The 21,315-nt window shown below is 42.9% G+C and overlaps 1 protein-coding gene across 4 annotated transcripts in view; it reads right to left on the reverse strand.

The window, feature by feature from the left end:
* dph1 (diphthamide biosynthesis 1) overlaps nucleotides 1–21,315 on the reverse strand; it is an 84,392-nt gene that overhangs the window by 31,180 nt on the left and 31,897 nt on the right. The window contains exons 5-13 of one of the 4 annotated variants that reach the window (XR_011077980.1): nucleotides 19,126–19,280; nucleotides 17,730–17,851; nucleotides 14,970–15,038; nucleotides 14,357–14,513; nucleotides 11,486–11,586; nucleotides 5,964–6,042; nucleotides 2,459–2,593; nucleotides 1,907–2,082; nucleotides 867–1,135 (exon numbers count right to left, since the gene is read on the reverse strand). Coding sequence is in view for 2 of the 4 variants with exons in the window: in XM_068585851.1 (XP_068441952.1) it covers nucleotides 2,002–2,082; nucleotides 2,459–2,593; nucleotides 5,964–6,042; nucleotides 11,486–11,586; nucleotides 14,357–14,513; nucleotides 14,970–15,038; nucleotides 17,730–17,851; nucleotides 19,126–19,280 (899 nt within the window). In the remaining 2 variants the exon portion in view is untranslated. Of the gene's footprint in view, nucleotides 1–866; nucleotides 2,083–2,380; nucleotides 2,594–5,963; nucleotides 6,043–11,485; nucleotides 11,587–14,356; nucleotides 14,514–14,969; nucleotides 15,039–17,729; nucleotides 17,852–19,125; nucleotides 19,281–21,315 lie in introns of those variants that run through there. The other 3 variants (XR_011077981.1, XM_068585851.1, XM_068585852.1) reach the window with 3 other exon arrangements.

A 21,315-nucleotide genomic window follows, 5' to 3' on the forward strand; every position in this document is an offset into this window, starting at 1 on the left:
ATTTAATATAAATGTACAGTCAAATGGTTTTAAAGTGAAGTCTTTATCTTGATCTTGTAAAATTCAAGAGGTTATTCATAGAGGCGTGCAAAATTAGTATTCTCTGAATCATAGAATCACGATGACTATTTATTTGAAGCTTTTATTTAAAGTTTTGAATGCCGTATACTTGGTGATGTGATGCTGGAGAATGATGAGTAGTAAGAGTAAACATGTATTAATTATATTGCAATTTGTCCAAAGGGATTCATGGAAAAGTAATGAGCGAGGTGGAATTAAACATGTATCCTGTTGTGTGATCGTGACTTTTGAATGAAACGTGTAGAAGTCTACTTGTGTTTAATGTAAATTTGCATGAATTATTGGAACGTATAATCATTACTATACGAGTTATTTGAATGTATACTCATTACTCCATCATGGACTTTGTGTAATTAATGTTGTATCATTACTTTACAAATGATTATTAATGATGAAAGAAAATATGCTTTTATGTCACACATTAAGACTCATGAGACACTAAAACATTCGACAGTGGTATGCATACACTGAAGTGTCTTGACTTCTGCTCTTGTCTAATATTTTTAGCAATGTAATGGCCATATTGGACTTCAATTACAATATTTAAATCCCCATTGTTCCGTCTCTGTCTAAAATGGTGTAAATTCTACACCGATCACACAAAAAAATGCATTTCTTGGCAGCTTGGAGATTAGTTTTTAAACACATCCATATCTAAAGCAAAACAAATCCTTTGGTTTTGAGATAAAACACTGCACATACACACGTGGAGAAGAGATAAAGTATTAAACGTCTCTCTTCTTTCCCCCTGATAGAATGCGGCAAAAAATAAATCAAACATCAGCTGCTCTGCTGCCCAATAATTTATTCTTGAATGTTTCACACACTGTACAGTAGCAAGTACTGAGCTCTTCAAAACACCAGCCACTAGTGGCACACGTGAGACACATCATGAGAAAAAGACATCTGGCGGGACGGGCTGCATCATAATGGCCTCTGTTGCCAAGGAGATACGATGGTGGAAAGTAGAAGGAGGGTCTGACGAGAGAAGCCTCGTAGTTGTAGGCGAATAACAAATCTCGCAGAAGATCAGCCCCACCTGAGAGACAATGTGCTGCAATGTGGAGAAAAATGTGCAAGTTCTCGGGATCAGATGGAGCCACAGTGCGCGGCTGTCAATCAGCCACACAGCAATAGAGGCTTCATCCACTTGTTTATTGACAGACTCCTCCATCAATAAATAATGAGGATGGAGAGCAGTCGTGACTACAGTAGCACTGCACTCATAGAGCAACTAATACTGTTTTTAAGACAAAGCGCTTAAACACAAACCCATCCCTTCAGCATGGCACTGACTTCATCAAAAACACTCACATTTCTGATTTATTGTTTCAGAGTTTGACTCGAAAAGCCAAACAGCAAAACAAGGGTACATCGGCATCTTAGTGGAATACTCTTGAGCAAAGTCATGAGACATATAGTACTTTATTCAAGGAGAGGAGGACTGCGTTTGACTAGATCCACCACACATAAACGCTTTAATTCCATTTACCATACTCAAGGTCACCTCACGTGTTTACTCCTATCACAAAAGAAACACCCACATGTTTCTATGCAGAAAGAGCTCCTGTCACACAGCAAAGAGCAGCTCCTTCGCGGGGAATGTGACTCACAGGAACATGGATGACCTCGAACACACAAGCTATTCTCTCGGTAGCTTGCCGTGTGGAGCTCTGAACACACGCAGGACATGCGGATCAGAGCAATGAATTTGGTTTGATCTGTTCGTTCTGTAAAATGAGGGATTATTTATGGCTGGTAATCCATTTGAGGAGTGACCGCTCTGGCTTTAGCTCCCTGATAGACTGTCTGGACAAATACCCACTCTCCTCTTGTGGCCCGACCTCCCTCCAGCCATGAGCACAGGCAGAAGCACCGGCAGGCACGAGGCGAGTCAAAGACTGAGCTGGACGCGATGTATCATTCCCCTGGACAGCCACAGGGGGCGCACTGGTTCTGCGCACACTGCTTTGTGGGAAGAGCTGGCTCCAGGTCTTGTTTCTGCAGGCAGGCAGAGGGATAGTATTAACACTTGGAATAGTGACAGTACCTACCTCAGACAGATTAGTGGTAATGTGAGGCACGCTGGCATCTGCAGGGTGTATTCACACTGCACGCAATTACCTGCACATCTATCTTTTATTCAGTTATTGAATAGATGAGAACAGTCGTGATGCAAATCAAGGTCAAGGTCACAACTATGCCCTTTGAGGAAGACACTGAGATACATGTTTTGCTGTCATTGTGCCACTGGGTGTCAGTGTGGTGACATACTGGTGAACGTCGTTTCGCTCTTTACCGGCTTTTCTTCTCTCCCTGCTCCTCTCTCATTCATTCCCTCTGCCACTCATCCTTTTATCTCTCGCCCTTTGCTCACCCGAGTCGGTCTCCGGGGGGGCCGCACAGGTTGGTTGTCAGGGTGGTTGGGTGCCCACGGCCCCAGACTCTGATTGGAGTAGAAGTCCATGGGGTAGACTTCCTTCCAGCTGACTTCCTGTAGCGCTACAGCTGCCTGAGAAATAGTGAGACGGACAGTCACAAACAAGGTAAAGACAAAAAAGAAGCTTCACAACCTAAAAAGTGCAATACCAGCCCACTTAAATGGCCATACATGATTCACACCCCCCTCCTTGTTATCCAGGACTGTATTTGCAGTATTTGGGCTAAGCAGCTGCAGGAAACCACACCACACAGTGATGAGAAGTTGCAAAAAAACAAGACAGGTGTCATAATATTAAGCTTGGATAAGAGGCAGGGTTGTCATGTTATCCCTATGCAGCTGCACTGCATGACACAACAGCTGTTAGAGGAAAGCAACAGCACAGGCACGACAGTGCAGTGACATAAGAGCAGACTGCTCCATACGGAAGACAAGTGCCTGTGAATATTGATTCTGAATGAAAGCAGCCAAATGTATGAACAGATGAAGAAACATGCGTGCAGAATGAAAGAACAAATCATTTGATTGTTCATTTATTAATTCATCCAACTCATCATACATCTTTTAGATTGGTTCGATGCCAAGACCGAACTCGAGTTCCATACAATTCGGCAAAATTTCAATGATGTATGGAAATGACGAGAAAACAGGTCATGTGACGCACTGGAGAGTTCAGTTCAAAGGAAACGCGAAAATACAGCTTAAAGTGATGAAATCTCTATTCTAGTGGGAGGTAATTCATCACGGTTATGGTGTTGGTATCGTGTGCACCAACAGTCACACTACTACCGCAGGTAGGGTACCGGCCGTAACTTCAAACAGGAACATAGCACTTCCCTAAACATGCTTAATATATTTATATACATGCATGTAAACAAGAAACAAAGGGTAATTGCAACAGCCGTGGAGATATAGATATGATTTTACTTCCTCCAAGCCAAAACTTCGACCCCTTCCTGCCAGAAAACTTAATGTACTCCACTGAAACAGCTCTCCTTGAAGTCTAAATTTGAATGTTTGCAGATGATCGAGATTGTTAAGTTTCGCTTGATTGGATCTTCGTGCCACATTTTATTCTGTTGATCACCAAATTGAAATCCACGAGTTAAATCTTGTGTATTTATAGGATGACATTTGAGTAATTTGAGTGAGTTGTGATGGGCACGGCTGCTTTTCCATGTGGCGTTCCCCATGGATCGATCATGGAATCCATTATATTTTCCATATGCATGCTGCCACTTGGGGGAACTTCTTGTATGCTGATGATCCTGATTACATCCAGCTGTAATTTTTTATTGAAACCCGATGAGTCATTTTTGAAGTTTATCTGCAGTTAAATGCAGATAAACTGACAACTAAAATCATTAGTTGTCTGTGTGACCTTCATGTGATTTGTGAGTAATCCCTGACATCTAATGTTAATACTTGTTCTTATCGAGTCACATTCAGACTCCCGTTTACCTGCCTTATGTCTTCATATCACGTTTAAAAAAGTACAAAATGGTGCCGCTTGGACCTTAACACGATCCAACTGATGGTCAGAAATTACACCTATTTCGACTGCGCTGGCCTCTTAAGTATCCATTTTCAAATTTTGGTGCTTACTTACATAACCCTGCATGGCCTGGCTCCAAAGTACATCATGGACCTGGTGCACCCTTACGCCCCGGCTAAGCTTTTAGGTCCTCTATCCTCTGGCACATTTTAAGACTAAGATATCTATGTACTTTAGAAGTGGCGTAAACAAAAAAAATGTTCAGGCAGGCTTTTAGGTCCTATCTTTTATGTTGTAACGTCTTACTGTATGTTTTCATCTTTGCTTCATCTTTTTAATTGTTTTTCAAGCACTTTGTGACTGCCGTCTGTGAAAGATGCGATACATATATAACTTGCTTACATGGCTTCATTCTATGTATAGACATCGATGTAAAACGCTAAATATATCATATACCAGATTTTTACCCTATGCATGCGTTGTTGAGGTAGAACCTATCACTTTCTCTTAATTTATCTATCTGTATGCTAAGATACATCTTTTTTTCCTGTCCTCAAACATCCTTCTGGTAAGAGTTTTCTTAATTTTCGTCTTTCCTCTGCCTCCATCCGGCTCTCATTTCTCTTACCCCTTGCTCTCGTCCTTTCTCCCACCAACTGCCTCTCTCCTTGGAACTAGCTTCTTGCTAATCCCTGCTCTGACAGGAGAGCCAAGTGTGTCTTATTGACTATAAATATAACATGAGACGCACTGAAAATAAATGCTGCTGCCCCTCACCATACCCCCATCCCTTTTCTTGCTCACTCCGCCCTCCCATCTCGTTCCTCCTCATCTTCATGGTAAATGCCGTAGTATAAAAGCACAGTACACTGAGACATAGAACACTCAGAGGTATGAGATGTTGGTGAATTAAGATTCATCACAACCGCACGCATATAGACACAAGTGCGGCCGCAAATTATTTAACTGCACAAACATTGTTCCTAAATAGCTAGCGGGGAGAGAAAAGTGAGCTTGAACAAAAAAAAGGCTTCAGGAAACAGCTTGCTGCTTTTCCTCATTACAGGCGGGGTGATTTCAGACTTCACATGAACCAGAATAGACCTCAGTCAGAAACAAAACAAAACGATTACCACTTTTCCTCCTTAGGTGAACGCTATCATTACTCTTAATGGCCTCATTCTGAATTGAATGAGCAGCACGAGCGGTGCACACGGATGTGTAGTCGGAGGGGAAACAGCGAGCATTTGAAATCGCACTCCGATATTCACGACGGCGATTCCCCTCGGAGGCATTTCACCAGGTTTTAAATCAGTTGCATATCTTTGAGGAAAATCATCGAATGAATTAATAGTTGACATCAAACGCTAACCAGTCGAGTCACATAATGGCACGCAACTGCCAGCACATCGCAACGTGTCTCCACCAGCTGCAGCGGCACACAAACAAACGCTTGTTTTGAAATGGATCTTTATGGGTTGCTGTCCAATCTATCTCTCTCTCTTTAGAAAAACAAGACAGCTGCAGGAGGAGAGGGGGGAGGAGGGAGGAGGGCGTATGGTCCTGTGGCCAGAAGGGGGGGCTAGTCTTCTGCTGATGCTGTTTCCTGCGCACGTGTTTGGAGTGCTGTTGTGTTTTATAGCAGGGATAGAGGGATCGAAGGAAAGAGGGAGGGAGGAGTCGGCACGATTCCTCATCCCCAGCACAAGCGAGGCCTTGATGAGTCCTATACAAATACACAACCCTTGCAAATGCTTCCCCCACAACACTGTAGTAGTTCCTTTATCTCATGTGCTTTGATGAAGGAGTCAGCAGGACATCCGTCAGGGGGGCCTGTGTTGTGGCAGAAAGGTCTGTGTGTTTCCACGTGTGTGTAATTCATGAGCCTCCACTGATAAGTGAGTGACGGCTGTGATTTCGCCGTGAGACTATGCAATGCGGGTTTACCTCATACGGAGACAGCAAGGGCTTCGAGAAGGCTGTGCCCCAATCGATGGAAAGGCGCGGACAAGCGATCTGAACCCACCTGTAGGGAGGAGATAGAACAGATTTGTGCTCAAATGTACATCCGTGAGAGAGCCCACATGTGTGTGCGCAAAACATGCAGTCGGAGAGGGCGAGACCGAGATCCTATTCGACAGGCGAGGCACATCTGTGACTGCACGCCGCATGTGGATACGTGATGCAATGGGTTGCGCAGGAAGCCTCCCTCCACCTGATCTCAAGCATCTGTTGGAGAGATCTGTCCTGATTTGGAAAAGCTCTAAAGACAGCCACGCTACTCAGTCTGAATGCATAGCCAGCCAGTGAAAGCGGGAGGCTGAAAAAGAGGGAGGAAGTTGTGTGGGGGCGATGGTGGTGGTGGTGGGGAGGGGTGGGCTGGTTGCAGGAGGCATAAACAGTAAAACAAAAAAAGAAGTGCACAGAGGTGAAAAGAGGAAAAAAAGCACTGAAAGAAAAAGAGGGAGAGGTTAGGTGAGTGAATGAAAAACGCCGCACCAGCCCCGGTCTCCACGGAGGTAGCCTACATAGCTGGCAGACAGGGTGAGAGGAGGGAGGGGAGGGGGGGTGTTGTATATGAAAGAGATGGGGAGGGGGGTGAAAAAAGGAGAGGGAAGGACACAAATATACAGCAATAGGAAGAAAGAGCAGTGAAGACGAAAACGGAGGGAGGGGGATTGAGAAGGCACGGCGCGAAGAGAGAACCGAGGCAGAAGAGAGGAGGAGGATTGTCGGGAAGAAAAGTGTTTACTCTAGAAAATGCATGAGAGAGGGATGAGAAGGGCGTGGATGTAAACAGCTGGAAGGGAAAAAAAAATAACAATGGGAAAATGGAGACGGAGAGCAGCGGCCGTGGGCTATGGGGGTTATCTTTCACGGATCAATGCTATCCACGGCTCCATCTTCACTCGGGGGAGCGGACCCTCCCTGGTCCCTGATCCTAATGACGGAGCTCCATCAGCTATATTGACAAATGTGAATCGAGTTGCAGTGCATTTAGGAGCGCTGCAGATTACGTTAGATGTGGGTAAATGTCAAAAGGAATACATCCATTTGAGATTCAAGCAAAGTAGTATGGGAGAGTACAGCAGTATAGATAGAAAACATTTTAAAGGATTTTTTTTTTCTTTGCCGCAATTACTTGGATACTTTCATGGGATCGCTAATGCGCCAACAATTCCCATCTGTCTAGTATTCATCTTGCAACTTTCACACAAGTTCCTCCCCCCCCACATACCCCCCTGCTCCATTCATGATGCGAGAGCCAGCTGAGTCAGAGCTTTACGCAGCAATCTCCTTAGACCCACAGTGGGTGTGCGGAGTAGAGATGGCGATGTGGAATCTGAGCTATGACCTTTAAGCCCATCGGCTGCCATTCATAACCAGAGCCGAACATGCCACATGTATCCAAACCGCTTTGGCCCAAACACACAGGAGAAAGGAACCAATCATGTTGTATTCGTGTGCACACTTGAATGTGTGTCGACGTGTATACGCGCTCCTGCTGTATGCATCTGCGTGTAGTGTGTAGAATGAGCTGAAAAGAACACACTGGGAGGTTAAAAGAGGGGGAGTGTTTAATAAACCGTGCCAAGACTCCTCTCCTAAATCCTTGGGGCTGGCATTGGAAAGTAAGGTAGAAAGCATGAAAGAGCGCAGATAGCTGATTGGCACATAGACCCAGAAGGGACTTTTCTAATATTAGCACAAAGACTGAGTGAATAGTGCAGTTCAGTAAAATGCATGGCGCCATGGCAGGTATTGCCCCCACAGAATGTGGTCTAAATTGTATTTCCAGCCCTTCTCTGGCCTTTAATCTAGTCAGCACAGTTGAAACTCCACATCATGGTGTGCAGTGGAACAAAGAGAGCTGGAGGAAAGAAAATACAAAGAGGTGGAGAGACAAAGCAAAAATGTGGGCTCTTGTCTCTGGCAGTGAAGCCTTGTTTCACCACTTATTCCAAAGCAAAGATTTACCAAAAATGAGGAATGTAGGAATTAGACTTTGACCGAAAACCTGTCTCTTCAGTCCATGCAGGAGGTGTTTACGTGAATAGAAAGAAGAACCCTTTGAGACATGCAAGGAGTTAGAAGAACAGGATGCAGGACTGACATAGATTACTCTGTGATATATAAAAGGTAAGGTTGCGTGACATTTATCTCTGCTATGCAATGTGAGCTCCAGGCCTGGCCTAGCTGCATTGCCTGCGGTGGCCCATTACACCCCGATACCGCTCGGCAGACCCCCACCTGCATGTGCTTCGGTTCAATTACACAGTCGTGACCTGGTAAAAGCGTGTATGCCCGACCTTTAAGCACTGCGGGGAAATGTAGAATGCTCACCTTTAAATTGCAAACCTAATTGAATGAGAACAATTTAATTCAAAAAACACAATTCAAACAGAAAGATAAAAGACTGCAATGCACAGGGTGGCATTTGAAGTCTTGAGATAAGTGTGTGGGTGTACAGATATCTGTACAATAGTTTAAAGCCTGCTTGGGGAGAGCCTAATTACACACTTAAGAGCATATGCTAATGGAGTCCCTCTGTTTATATGAGTCTAATGACAGAGACAGCCCGGGGGTGGGCTCTGTGCTGTACGCTTTGCCGGCTTGTGCTGAGCACTAATGGCACCCGACTGTCTAACTCTCATTCGCCCTCTTTCTCTTTTATTCCTCCTTCAACACAGTGGCTTCATAACCGCTTCACACACCTGGTGGTTTGTAATATCTATTGCAGCCTCATGCCTAAGTATTTACAGATTATTAAAAGCCGTGAGTGGAAAACAATAAACATTGACGAAGGCATTACTATGATGAATACATGACAGCACACGTGGTTGTTCAGATTTTAAAAAAATGGTATAAAGATTCAATCAGACCAACAAGAACACTCAAAACAACATCCACCATAAAAGTATTAACTTAAAACAAAGTAGTAGAAATTAAGACGTGGAAACATGAATACATAACTAGACACAAACCAAAGAAAAAGAAAACACACAAGGTAAAAAAAAAGAAAGAAAAGAAATTAGGATAAAAAATTAGTTCGAAGGGGAGTGTCTCTTAGTTGATTTTAGTGAATTTGAAAGACAATTTAGTTTTAGTTTAGATGTGTATAGTTTTATGAACGGTATGGAAACTCCAGTGTTAGTTAATATTCTTGAACATTTTCAAACAAAACCATGTCCTTGTTTTTTAAAGTAAAAAACACATACAAAATTGCTGCATCCTGATTAATATACAGTTTCCCGTTTATTGGGTACTCGCTAAAAACCGATCCAGTCGACAACAACAGTAAATGTGTTCATGAAGCTTTTAATGTTCAGTGTTTGTTCAAACTGTCGGTGTTAATTCAACTTCATGGTCATTTTGGAGCCTCTGGTGTGTGGTGTTATTACATTTTAATGGCTTACACTATATATATACATTATATATGATCTATAAAAGTTAATTAGCTATTTGTAACTTCTAAACTGGCCACAGAGTATAAATGTATATTGTGTACTTCTCAGATTTTACAATACACACATTAAATGGGCTTCACTTAGTATCTTAACGCTTTAGTTTTCTTGACATCAAGGCCATAAATCCGACTGAAACAGACATCGTTGAGAAGCTTTTGTCGGTAATAGTTTGTTTTGGTCGGGTGAATCGTGCCGGACTTACGTAATTTCAGAGTTCCACTCATACGACAGTCTAAAGAGGAGAGCCAAAAAACAAAGAAAAGCATTACTTCTGCCACAATGGCGCGCTTTCCAAACACAGCCCCCTCAACTACCTCTGCATCTCTCTCCCTCTCCCTCTCCCTCTCTCTCTCTCCCTCTCTCGCTCTCTCTCCAACTCACTCTCGATCTCTCTCAGACCTTCTGTCCTCCGCTCACCCACTCCTCCCTCACACATCACACTCATTATTCCACAGTGAGAGGCCAATCCGAGGGAGTGTGAGGTGCATGTGTGTGTGTGTGAGGTGCATGTGTGTGTGAGGTGCATGTGTGTGTGTGTGAGATTGGAGATGTTTCACATCAATGTCTCACTAACCCCCTGTCCATCTTCACCTCTGGTTGGAAGTCAGATAAATTGAAGAAGCTGCACCTTGAAGCCCGAGCACTTGATACTTCTTTCAGGAAACTCAAAGAGTGCAATTTATTTTTTTCTGACTGTAATACACGTTTCTGGACTTAATATTAAATGACAGGGCTTAGTTCAGAGCCGGACACTCTGATTATCATGTATTGATGGGTATTGATGGGGATCAGCAAGTCCACTAATAATGTAATCATGTAGCTACAGTATGCGAGTAAATAAGAAAGCATTCAGTGTTCAATTGTTTGCAGGAATGCAATTTCTTTTTTTAAGATTAAACACGTCACACAAGGTTTTATTTTGCTTTTCACAAAAGTACATCGTGAAAAGAAAGCACTTTAACAGACTATTCAAGAGCAACATTTCCCTTTCTATGCCCCTGTGTCCAAGTTGAAGAAAGTGTGCATTATGCTCAGCTATTTGTTTTTGCTACAAAGGCAAAACTATCGACTCTCACCAAGACATGAATGACAATTTTGTTTATGAGGATCCAGACTGTAGACGTCTGTGTTTCTGCTGCTTGTTAAAGTATTCACTTGAAAGTTATGCTGAATCGCAAGTTGTGTGCAATGATGCTTCCAGAATACATTTCAAAGGTTGCTGATTGCAACTTTTAGGTGAGTACTAGCTGTTGAACAGAACAGTCCCGTCAAGTATCCATGATGCGAAAGACAAACTAGCCAATCTTTTTAACAAAGTGGCACAGCGAGGATTAAGAATGTGCAAGAGAGGAAAACAATGAGGCAAAGGAAAAGTGTTTAAGCGACTTGTGGAAGATAATGACAGTAATCCAAACTTTAACCTGTTGAAAACGATGGAACCATTGTTGGCTCCAGACCTCCTTTTCCCTGTGTTTGAGTCATTGTAGGAACCCCAAATTAATTCCAATACTTGTGTTTATTGTATGTATTTCAGCAAAGTCTTTGAAAAAAAAAATACTTTAAAAAGATAATTTGATCGTAAGTATGAACATCTAGCATGAAATGAGCCAGATTCCCCAAAAATGCCTCGTAGAGCGGTCCATAAGACACCTTTTTGGAAAGATCATAAAAAATCTTTCCAAAAAGATCTTTCCAAAAAAAGACCTAAAAAATATTTTTTTTACGCACGGTTTCCAAAAGGTCAAGGTTTCTGGAAATCATGGCAGGTGTTACCAAATGAGGCTCTTTAAGTCTTTGCATTAACAAAAATAACATGGCAACCTTTTCACTGTATCAGAAAAAAAATCTTAGCTTTCAATGGTTCATGCATTGCAGCTCAGGGAGAACATTTCTACTGACGATAACCATCTGCCGAAGCCAAGCTGTTCAGATTCACTTAGAAAATAGGTGTCCTAATTTGAGTGTGTGTTAGTTGATGTATAGGTGCATCTTAATACTCACGCATCAACATCCTGCATCAAATCCAGCTTGCCTGGGAAAATCTCAGACAGCAGCACTCGAGTGAAGGACTTGTCCAATGACTGGAGCCTGGACTCCAAGTGCTTAGAGGAGAAAGAAGAAAAATTAAAATGGACACATGAAAAGGTTTGCAATCCACACAGTTACAGAATCAAATTAAAAAAAAAGAAGTTACCAATCACAAAACCCATAACTCCCTCCCACACAGACAGTGACACACACACATTATATATATATATATATATATATATATATATATATATATATATATATATATATATATATATATATATATATGCAATCTAGGGTGATCCAGAAGTTTCTGCTGTACTGTTAATAATCTCATTATTTCATCCAGCCTCACATATCCATTGCCAGGTTGCAGACAGAATTGTCTTCTCAACCTTGTCCTCCAGCTTCTTACGCCAAGTGCGATGTGTAACCCAGGTAGCACCAATAATGTGATAATATCCTGAAATGTAATGACACCTGACTGACCATATACCAACATTTGCACTTAATTTGATCAAAAATATATTGAAACCCAATAATGTAATACCTTGACAAATAATGTAAGAAATGTATTGACTGATATTTTAAGCTATAATGTTAGACAGTATTTTTTTAGGAGTCTTTTTTGTTAAAAAAAAGGGTTACATACTCAGATAATGTCAAAAACTTTTCTTTTTTTTTTACATCTGAAATGTCAAGTTTACATCAATGCAACATTCATGATACTATGTCATGATAGCCTGAAGACAATAAACACGGATTTCATGTTTAGAAACGTAAACTCCAAGCTTCATGTAGAATTAGAAATGTACTTACTAATTTCCTTTACTTACTTCGCTTGAATTTGAGTTTTATAAGAAAGTTAAAGGAGAGGCAAAATTGGAAAAGACAAGGAGAGCCGTGGCGTGGATGACGTATTTTACATTCACTTTCATTGACGGGAATGCATCAGGATGCATTAGCGTTTAAACTATAACACATGTGGTCAAATGTGTCCCGGACCACCTCAGCTATCTGTTTGAGTGATCAGATCACAAAGCATCTTGGCGTTCATTAATACTTGTATTTAGCGCTGTCCACTTCCGATCTTCCAAGACGCATTTTAAAACTTTGTGTAAACGGCGTCTATGTGCCCAGACACGCAGTGAGGGAAACTTTCCAATGACCGCATTACTACACATTAGGAAAGGCAAGCGAATTTGTTTAGCACATTTCAACAACAAGGCGATTCAAAGTGCTTCACGTAAAACCATTAAAAGCATCAAAACATTATGCAGAAGAAAAAAAAAACAAACAATTAAGAACATTCATTCAAAACATTCAAAACAGTCAAAAAGCAAAACATAGAATACAAGTTGCAGTGCAGTTTAATAAATTATATGCAGTAGTGAGATGCAAAAATTGATTAATATCCATCAATGTGGTTCAATTAAAAGAAGCGGCATACAGAAAAGTCTTCAATCTGGATTTAAAGGAGCTTAGGGTCTCTGCAGACCTGCAGCTTTCAGGGACCTTGTTCCAGATATGTGGAGCAAAACAGCTGAGCGCTGCTTCTCCGTGTTTAGTTCTGACTCTTGGAGTGCACGAGCAACACTTGTACGATGTAACTTGCCAGCTTGGTTGTTTTGCTGCTATTGTCGCTCGCAGTGTGATTGTAGCATTACGATGTGTGCACCTCTGAGTGCTAGCCAGGAGGTTAGCTCCAGAATTGATGCCGTGTGTAGAGGTGAGCCAAACTATGTTTTTAGAAGCAAGGGTTCGGCACAACAAGACCCTCAGCCTCGCCTTACATTTTGCAATCCACCAGACTCAATACCACCCTGGTGGATAGTGGGCCCACTTTGCTTACTCGTATTGAGCTGGATCGGGCACCTTGGGGACAAGCTCAGACACCAGGACTTATATAGCATATCAGAAAATTAAACTGTTGAGCCACTTCAAGGAATTCTTCACTTTGCTGTTTCTGCCTTGAAGTTCGGGGCTTTGCTACTTGGACTACGGTGTTATTCAGGGATGCAGAAGTCAGCCAAACCAAGTGAAGAAATCCCATAAGGGTTCTTTTGGTAAGATAAAGGCATGACAGTGGCTGATATCCACTGTCCTTGGGGAGTATCATGAGACATTTATACAAGTGCTCTTATCAAAGATAGTTCTGTCCCCTTACTTGAGGATATCTGACACTGTACTTCCTAATCTCGACAGATCGTTATGGGATAGCTGGTGGGTCTTTTTAGTCAAAACCCCCTCTTTTTATACACCCTCTCCTGCCACTCTAAACCAAAACTTTTGCCTCTCTGGTTGACATTTCTACATCAATGCTAACTTTATCTTTCATGTCTGGATATATTCAAACAGGAGAAGTGCACCAATATAAGCTTAAAAGATGCATACCGCAGGCCTAGGTCTGGAGTGTTTGAAAAAAATAATAAGATACATCTACAGGTGCATTCATTCTACCAATTATGTGAGGCCGGTATAGCCACCAACTCAACCAGACAACAGTACATGAAACAGAAGGAGAGAGAATGAAGAGAATGAGCAGTGGAGGGGAAGGCATCGGGAGGAATGAGTACTGGTGGGTTAGTAGTGGCCGGAGAGTGCTTCTCGGTCAATCAATTAGTTCCCCAAGTCAGGGATTGACTAGTGGGCATCAAGATAGGACTCTCGCAGAGGCCGTTTGGCTGCATCATCCTAAATGTGAAATAACAAGCTCCCAGAGTGAAGACTGCTGGTCCTATTAGCACTTCATGAAACCAAACCATTTGTCAGATAAACTGCTAAACAGTACAAGCCATTGCACAAACCTCAGGACATGATGACTGTGAAGATGCAGACTCTCACCTCCATGACTTTGGGGCTACCTTGCCGGCCCAGCGTGCCCATGATCAGGCCCCATCTCTGGGCAGATCGGGCCTTGTCAATAGCCCGCAGCCTCAAGGCACGCATGGCTTCGTGGTCGTAGTGCTCCCTGGAGAAGACCTTACTGTAGGGGTCATATCTACAAACAAACACAGGCAGGAAAAGGCAAAGACACGCCAATGTCAATGGAATGTATACTCATAAAATGACCATATTACACACACTACCAGCTATTGTTCAGCTATCTGTCTTGAAGACAGAAATGCAAAAAAAGAGGAAAGAAATCCAATCATGAAAAGCCATCAAGTCTGACAGGAGTTAGTATATCTTAGAAAAAAAATGGAGGTATGTCTGAGGATCTAATCTCCTTTTCTCCGGTACAAGAGGTTCACTTGAGATTAGAATCTTGTTTATGAGAGAGACCTGTGATATGTGCAGCAGTGCATATGTGTATAACGACACAATTTCACTTTGCATATAAACAAGACCTTATCAAATCAGAACTTCATCTTCAAAAAATAGCAGTATGACACCGCAATACATAATATAAGCAGAAATATTTGAGGAGAAATGGCGTCGTTTTGTTACACAATACCTGTAAGCAGGGATGTCTGGGTTTGCGATCATGATTGACTCCAGGTGAAATCTTCCATCTCCTAGATAACTGTAGAAAAGCATCATGCAATTCAATGTTAGAGGTAAAAGAAGAGAAGAAAAAAAGAACCAGATGTGCAAAGAAAACCCCCTCTAAACAATACAATTGAATGTGCAACCATAATAAATACTGGCCTATTATTCTCCGACAACGGCTTTCTTTCTCTCTCTCTCTCTCTCTCTCTCTCTCTCTCGCTTTTTAAATTCCATTCCTCTCTGCGCAGCCTTTTTAACAGAAGACCAAAGTGTTACTAGGCAGAAGGCCTGAGGCTGAGGTGGCATCACTTGTGTCCGGGAGCATGACCCCACCGATTGGAGCATGCTGTTTACAGAAAATGCAAGCCCTTGCAATTAACCCAGGGTCTGGTGCTGGGGAATCGCCACAGCCCGAGCGGAGGCAAAGTTCACTAACCATAAGTACACGGAGGAGTGTAGGTGCCTGAAAACACAAGCTCAGGCGGAACGGTCTCGCATAAACTCCCCTTTCCGAAGCGGCTGAGAAGGATCCTGCTGGTACTGTGAGGGGCTTAGATCGTTACTTCTGCAGATTACTGTACAGGCTCAGAGGGCCTATTGAGACTGGACATGCAATTACATCCACTAATTGGTTAACTATTAGAGCAGCTTAAATCAGATCGTGGGTGGTTTACCATGTAGGCTACCTGGAGACATGTCAAGCCAAGACTTTATTTTTAGGTGCGTGTGTGTGTGTGTGTGCGTGCGTGTGTCCAAGTACACATACATCTCTCACTGTTTGTGTGTCTGTCACAAATAACACGGAATGAACCCGAGCGGCGCCTCTGTTGCATTGCTTCTCTTTGCATCCAAGGCCATTATGTTCACAATACACATGTTGCACCTTAGCCATGGTGTACCTCAGCTCCCCCGAAGCTTCAAGAGGCTGGTGTGCTTGACTCCATCTTAAGCTACCATCACAGCACATACATTCCTATTCTATTGTTCATCGTGAAAGTGCTCTCGATATAATGGCGATGCTGTGTCTCTTTGAATTATGCAACACCATATCTTCAGATTCACATCTTCGTATTGTTCCATTACAAACGAGAGCTGGAGTGGAGGCGGAGGATATAAATGGTTTAGTGATCATACCTCTTTTCATTGCAGCGTTTCAACATCATTTTCTTCATTATAGAAACGAGACAGCCCGGGACATTTCTAAAGCTTTAAGATGGGCCTCAAATACTAATACACCGTTACTTATTTTCCATAACGCTCAAGTGGCTCAAAATTAGGTAAAAAATTGGAGCACTGACTCATAGCTAATTAATGTGACATACCACAATGTTAAATATTAATTTACTGTATTAGGTGATGGACAAAAAAAATAATCATGCAAAGTATATAATACCTCAACAGTGACTCATTAAGGTGGAAGGAAGCTTGTCAATAGAGGGGAACGAGGGAACTAGTAACTAAGCTTTGGACACTGCTTATATAATAATAATAACTTATATTTATTATAAATTGTACATGAGGTAGATCCAGCCCACGTCAGGAGGGTTGAAGTCCTGAACATGTCTGTAATTTGCACATGTGTGGTATATGTCTGTGAGAGAGTGCGAGAGAGTGCGAGAGAGTGCGAGAGAGAGAGAGAGAGAGAGAGAGAGAGAGAGAGGTGGCGTACCAACTCATGCAGTTTAATCGATTCTTTCTCCCATCACACCACTACACACCCCTATTCGCACATCAAAGACAACGCACATAGGATTAGTAGGTGAAGCACACCCTAACCCTTCCACGCCTTTCACAAGTACAAACACACACACACACACACACACACTGGGAAAGACACACGTACTACTTTGGCCTCCCATGGGTCCTGGTTTATGCATATGGCGGAGCTTGTCCTTTTGTAGCCTTTTTAATCTCATGCACTGAGAGGTTTTAATCACATGGACTAACACTAGAAGTGTGCAGATCAGATATACCAGGTGATGCACTTAGACACCCGGGGAATTACTTCAACTCACTGTGCACCACAGAGCCTTGGATTCTCTCTCCTCTACCGCTAAGCTGCACGAGATGCATACTCACAAAGTGGCTGCGGAGGTGTTGTTGTTTGTCGCCTGAACGTGTTACTTTGCCAGAGCGGTATTTTCCCTAAGCTTCACTTTGACAAGTCTTGCATGCACTCAGTCTTCATTTTGATGTAAAAATGAGCTGGTCTTTTATGACTCATCATATTCCTCCCCTTCATAGGAAATAAGATGTTACACAAGCTGAAACTAATGTCCAGACGAATGGCAGTTTATCAATTCTCCCCGTTCACGAGCCACAGTAGGTGTCAAACGCGGTTTGTTTGAAACAGCTGAAAAGTTTTCCGGTTCTGTCTAGCTTTCCACAATTAGATGCTTTGCACGCCGTGGAGGTATTTTTAGGCTTGCTGTTAAGAATCAGCATCTGGCTGGATATAATAGAAGTCTGATGGAAACACGCAGACACAGTTAGATGTCACCGCTAGCGATGTCGGGTGTGATGTCATACTGATTAGTCCACATGTCACATGGGTGGGCACGGAAATGGCAGGGTGACAATGGCACCTGGTGTGAGTGGGGATCGAGATGAATCACGGCTGGATGTTTTTAGATATCAGGATATCTCCCTTCTGACTAAGAGGGCGAATGACTCGGATCTGTGCTGACAGTGTGAAGTGGGAGACAGAAGGATGGAGGTGTCTTACATTATGGCATTTACATTGCGATCCAAGCGAGGGGAGGTACAGCCCAAAATTTCTCCTGGTGAAAGAGGTCGACACTGTGGAACCAGCACATCATACTCTGGCTTGAGGGCGGCACTCACAGCCTGCAGCATGGAGGAGGGAAGAAGACAAGACAGTTAGAGATGTACATGTTCTGGGGTGCTCACCCTTTACCCTTTCTCTTGTTTTAGAGAGAAAGGTTTAGAATGCTTCACACACACACACACACACACACACACACACACACACACACACACACACACACACACACACACACACACACACACACACTTTATTTTTAATGCTGCCCTCCAAGACAGTCAACGAACACTAATGTGATTTTGTCGATTACTCTGTAATCTCGGTAATCTGTAAAGCAGATTTTCTCCATTAAAGAATCACACAAAAACACCACATACATATTTTTTATTAACCAGTGATGTGCTAGTAGGTTTCAAGTCATTCATGATGAAAAAAGCATGAAGAAAGACTAAGCATCTCAACAAATCATATTCGACAAAGATTTTAGGGCACGGCACTACAGATGGGACTGAAAATGTGCCCTGAGAGTGATTGTGACTGGGTCATGTTTAACATAAATGTAACTCCAAATGTGGCCAATCATGTTTAAATGTGTGGATTGATGATTCTGCAGCACACGACAAAGAGACTGTCTAATAAAAAGGGTTAGGGTGCTGGGAGGTGGAAGAATACATTTAACAATTTAAAGCTAATTTAAAGCAATCCACAGGGAATACGGGAGAACTTCCAGCTTCTCCCGCCCATACTGAGTGACCTCAACAAGCCTACAGTACTACCCCGATATAAAATCTGAGCGACGAAGGCAGTGTGGTGTAAAAACAACAGTTAAACACAAACACATAAGTGAATAACCAAAGTGGTGTTTGTTCAACACAGTAACGAAAGCAACAGAATGCATTATAGAACAGAGTGTAAAAAAATAGAAAAATTGCTTAATACTATAGTTGCTGCCGCTGCCACTACTTATGTAAAGAGCAGAACTGGGCACGACGCTGAACTGAGAGGCCTTCCGAGTTCATTCCACCTTTCAAATCAAAAATAACTGCTGCTGGATTTCTCAAACACACATTTGAGCTGAGCTTAAGTGTGGAGTACGAGCTTGTTAAGAAAAAAAAAAGCCAGGAACCAGATCAAGTATACTGTTGAAAATTCAGAGAATAATCTATATGTGTGTGTTCCTATACTGTACACATACAAAAATCAAGGTTAAACAGAAAATACACACATGGCAATAAGCATTCAGGTCAAAACACATAACCGCATCGTGGCAGCTGCGTCCGACTGAAAAAATGGACTCATCCATACAGACCATCAAACAGACCCAGTGTTTAATCACCTGCAGTGCTGCCACAAACTGAATAGTGCTGACGAGTGCCAGAGTGTGTGCAGGAGGGAAGTTGAACTTGACCGTGTCCAGGAAGTGTGCGTTGTCCATCTGGATATCCACAAACACATACAGCATCTTAATACCTGCCGTAGAGTCTATGGGGACTGCAGGGAGACAAAGACAAAAGAAAGACGAAGATGAATAATTCACTCCGTTATGTCAGGTAAGCCTGCGGTATATACACTATTGATGCTGGCTCAAATATTAAAACGCAGCACATGCTCTCCGATGGCGCTGTATGCGAACACATCACATGCTCATATGTGAGAGATATATAGATATATATATATATATATATATCTCAGTGGATGCTGTGATATAAGTGAAGCTTATTCAGCGTGAATGTCCAGCACATGCCGGAACTGATGCAAAAACCTCAATTATTTAAAGGAGGAGAGCGACACATGGGATTACTATTCCCACCATTCATTTCACAGGCCATTTACTACGCACCCGGCCTAGGAGAGGTAGCTGGAACACGAGCCGAGTAAGATGCTGAAATAGTAGGCGAGAGGCTAAGAAAACAGGGGTAAAGGAGAAATATTGCTGTTGCTGATCAGCGTAATTATTCTTGCTTTTGTGGTAAATTTAATTTGGAGATCAGGAGCGAGGGGACTTTTTTTAAACATTTTTTTTATGATTAAGCAAATGACCCATTATGGTGGGGATGTTTTATGAGCGGGTGCAGCTTGATGTGGAGATTAAAGCAACATTGAGAGAGAGAGAGAGGAGAGACGAGCACTTAGCGGTGCAAAGTATGACAAGGAAACAGAAGAAAAAGTGGGCGAATAGGGATGGGTCGACAGGGAAAGACCGAAGATCTGAGAGATACACGTCTTCACAGAAGGTTGAAAGCAGATGGAATGGAGAGCGAGGAATGGGATATTTCAATAAAAGTAGGCTGGAAAACACTAAAATTCAATTTGGGGCTGGTGGTAGGCAATTTAATAGTGTACTGTATTTATTCGAAAAAAAGATAAGGCATGGAAGATAGGAAAGAAAAAAGTAATGGGACACCGTGTGTGTGTGTGTGTGTGTGTGTGTGTTTTGGGAGGGGGTGGGGGGTGGGCTTGTCAATTAAGTGAAAAGGGAAGTGATGAATTGGCTCACATCTCAGCAGAGTAGGATGGGAAAAGGATGGACGAGGATTTAAAAAAAAAAAAAAAGTGGTTGGGGGCCTTTGCTGCAGGTGACATGTGAGTGAGAAACCAAGGAGTTAAATATATCAGACTATAAAGGACCAGATGAGTCGGGTAAAAATCCAGCCTGCTTGTTTATAGGCACTCCCAAAACGTAAAGGGCAAAGAAAAGTAACATCGATCTGTGTTCACATTAGCATGGTAGCCTGAGAGCACTTAGACGCTGCAATTAGAGACAATGAGACGGACAGGACTCACTTGCCCCATCAGTGGTTTTAAGCCTCCATGTGTTATAGCAATAAGGTCACTCGGTACGACTGCTTATTAGCGGCCGATCGTAAACAAATATGCAGGCACATTCATGGCTGCATATAAGCGAGACTGAGAAAAGGTTGAACACCGGGGTTTACTGGCTTATTTACAAATCAATATCTACTAACAGGTTCCATATTGTGCTTCTGGAGAACTTCATGAATAATGCAGCAGTCACTTGGTGTCTGAACTGATTTATGTCAAATTTGTGGCATTACGAGTGAAGACCAGTGGCGGGACGTGCGTTTCAGACCTAGGCCTTCAGTGAGTGTCGCTTAGTTCACTTCACGGGCGGACTGGGTGGAAAAAGTATCCCAGGAGTTACAGTCACAGACCGACCCAATCAATACCCGGCGCCTTCATACAGTCCAATACCCGCTACGCCACACGGCTTCACTACGAGCATACGAGCTGTGGGGGGGCGACCCCACATCGGCCGGTGCGCGCCAGCCTTCACTTGCTGACTCGCGCGTGCGTTAGACTCCTTGGTCCTGGTTTCAAGATGGTAGGTTGCTGACATCGCCCCAGACCTCCGACGCCCTGTACGTGGACCGATCCCGGCCCTGACGACGCAGGCACGTAATCCATAGCCCCGGAAAGCGGCGAGGTCCGGGCATGGGCGCTCTCAAGCACGCGGCCGGCAGAGCCGGCGTGCCACCTTCGTCCCGAGCCTTTCCAAGCCGACCGA

This window comes from Clinocottus analis, unplaced genomic scaffold, assembly GCF_023055335.1.
Source record: "Clinocottus analis isolate CAN_PGR_092001 unplaced genomic scaffold, fCliAna1.0.p SCAF_2, whole genome shotgun sequence".
NCBI classification, from domain to species: Eukaryota; Metazoa; Chordata; class Actinopteri; order Perciformes; family Cottidae; genus Clinocottus; species Clinocottus analis.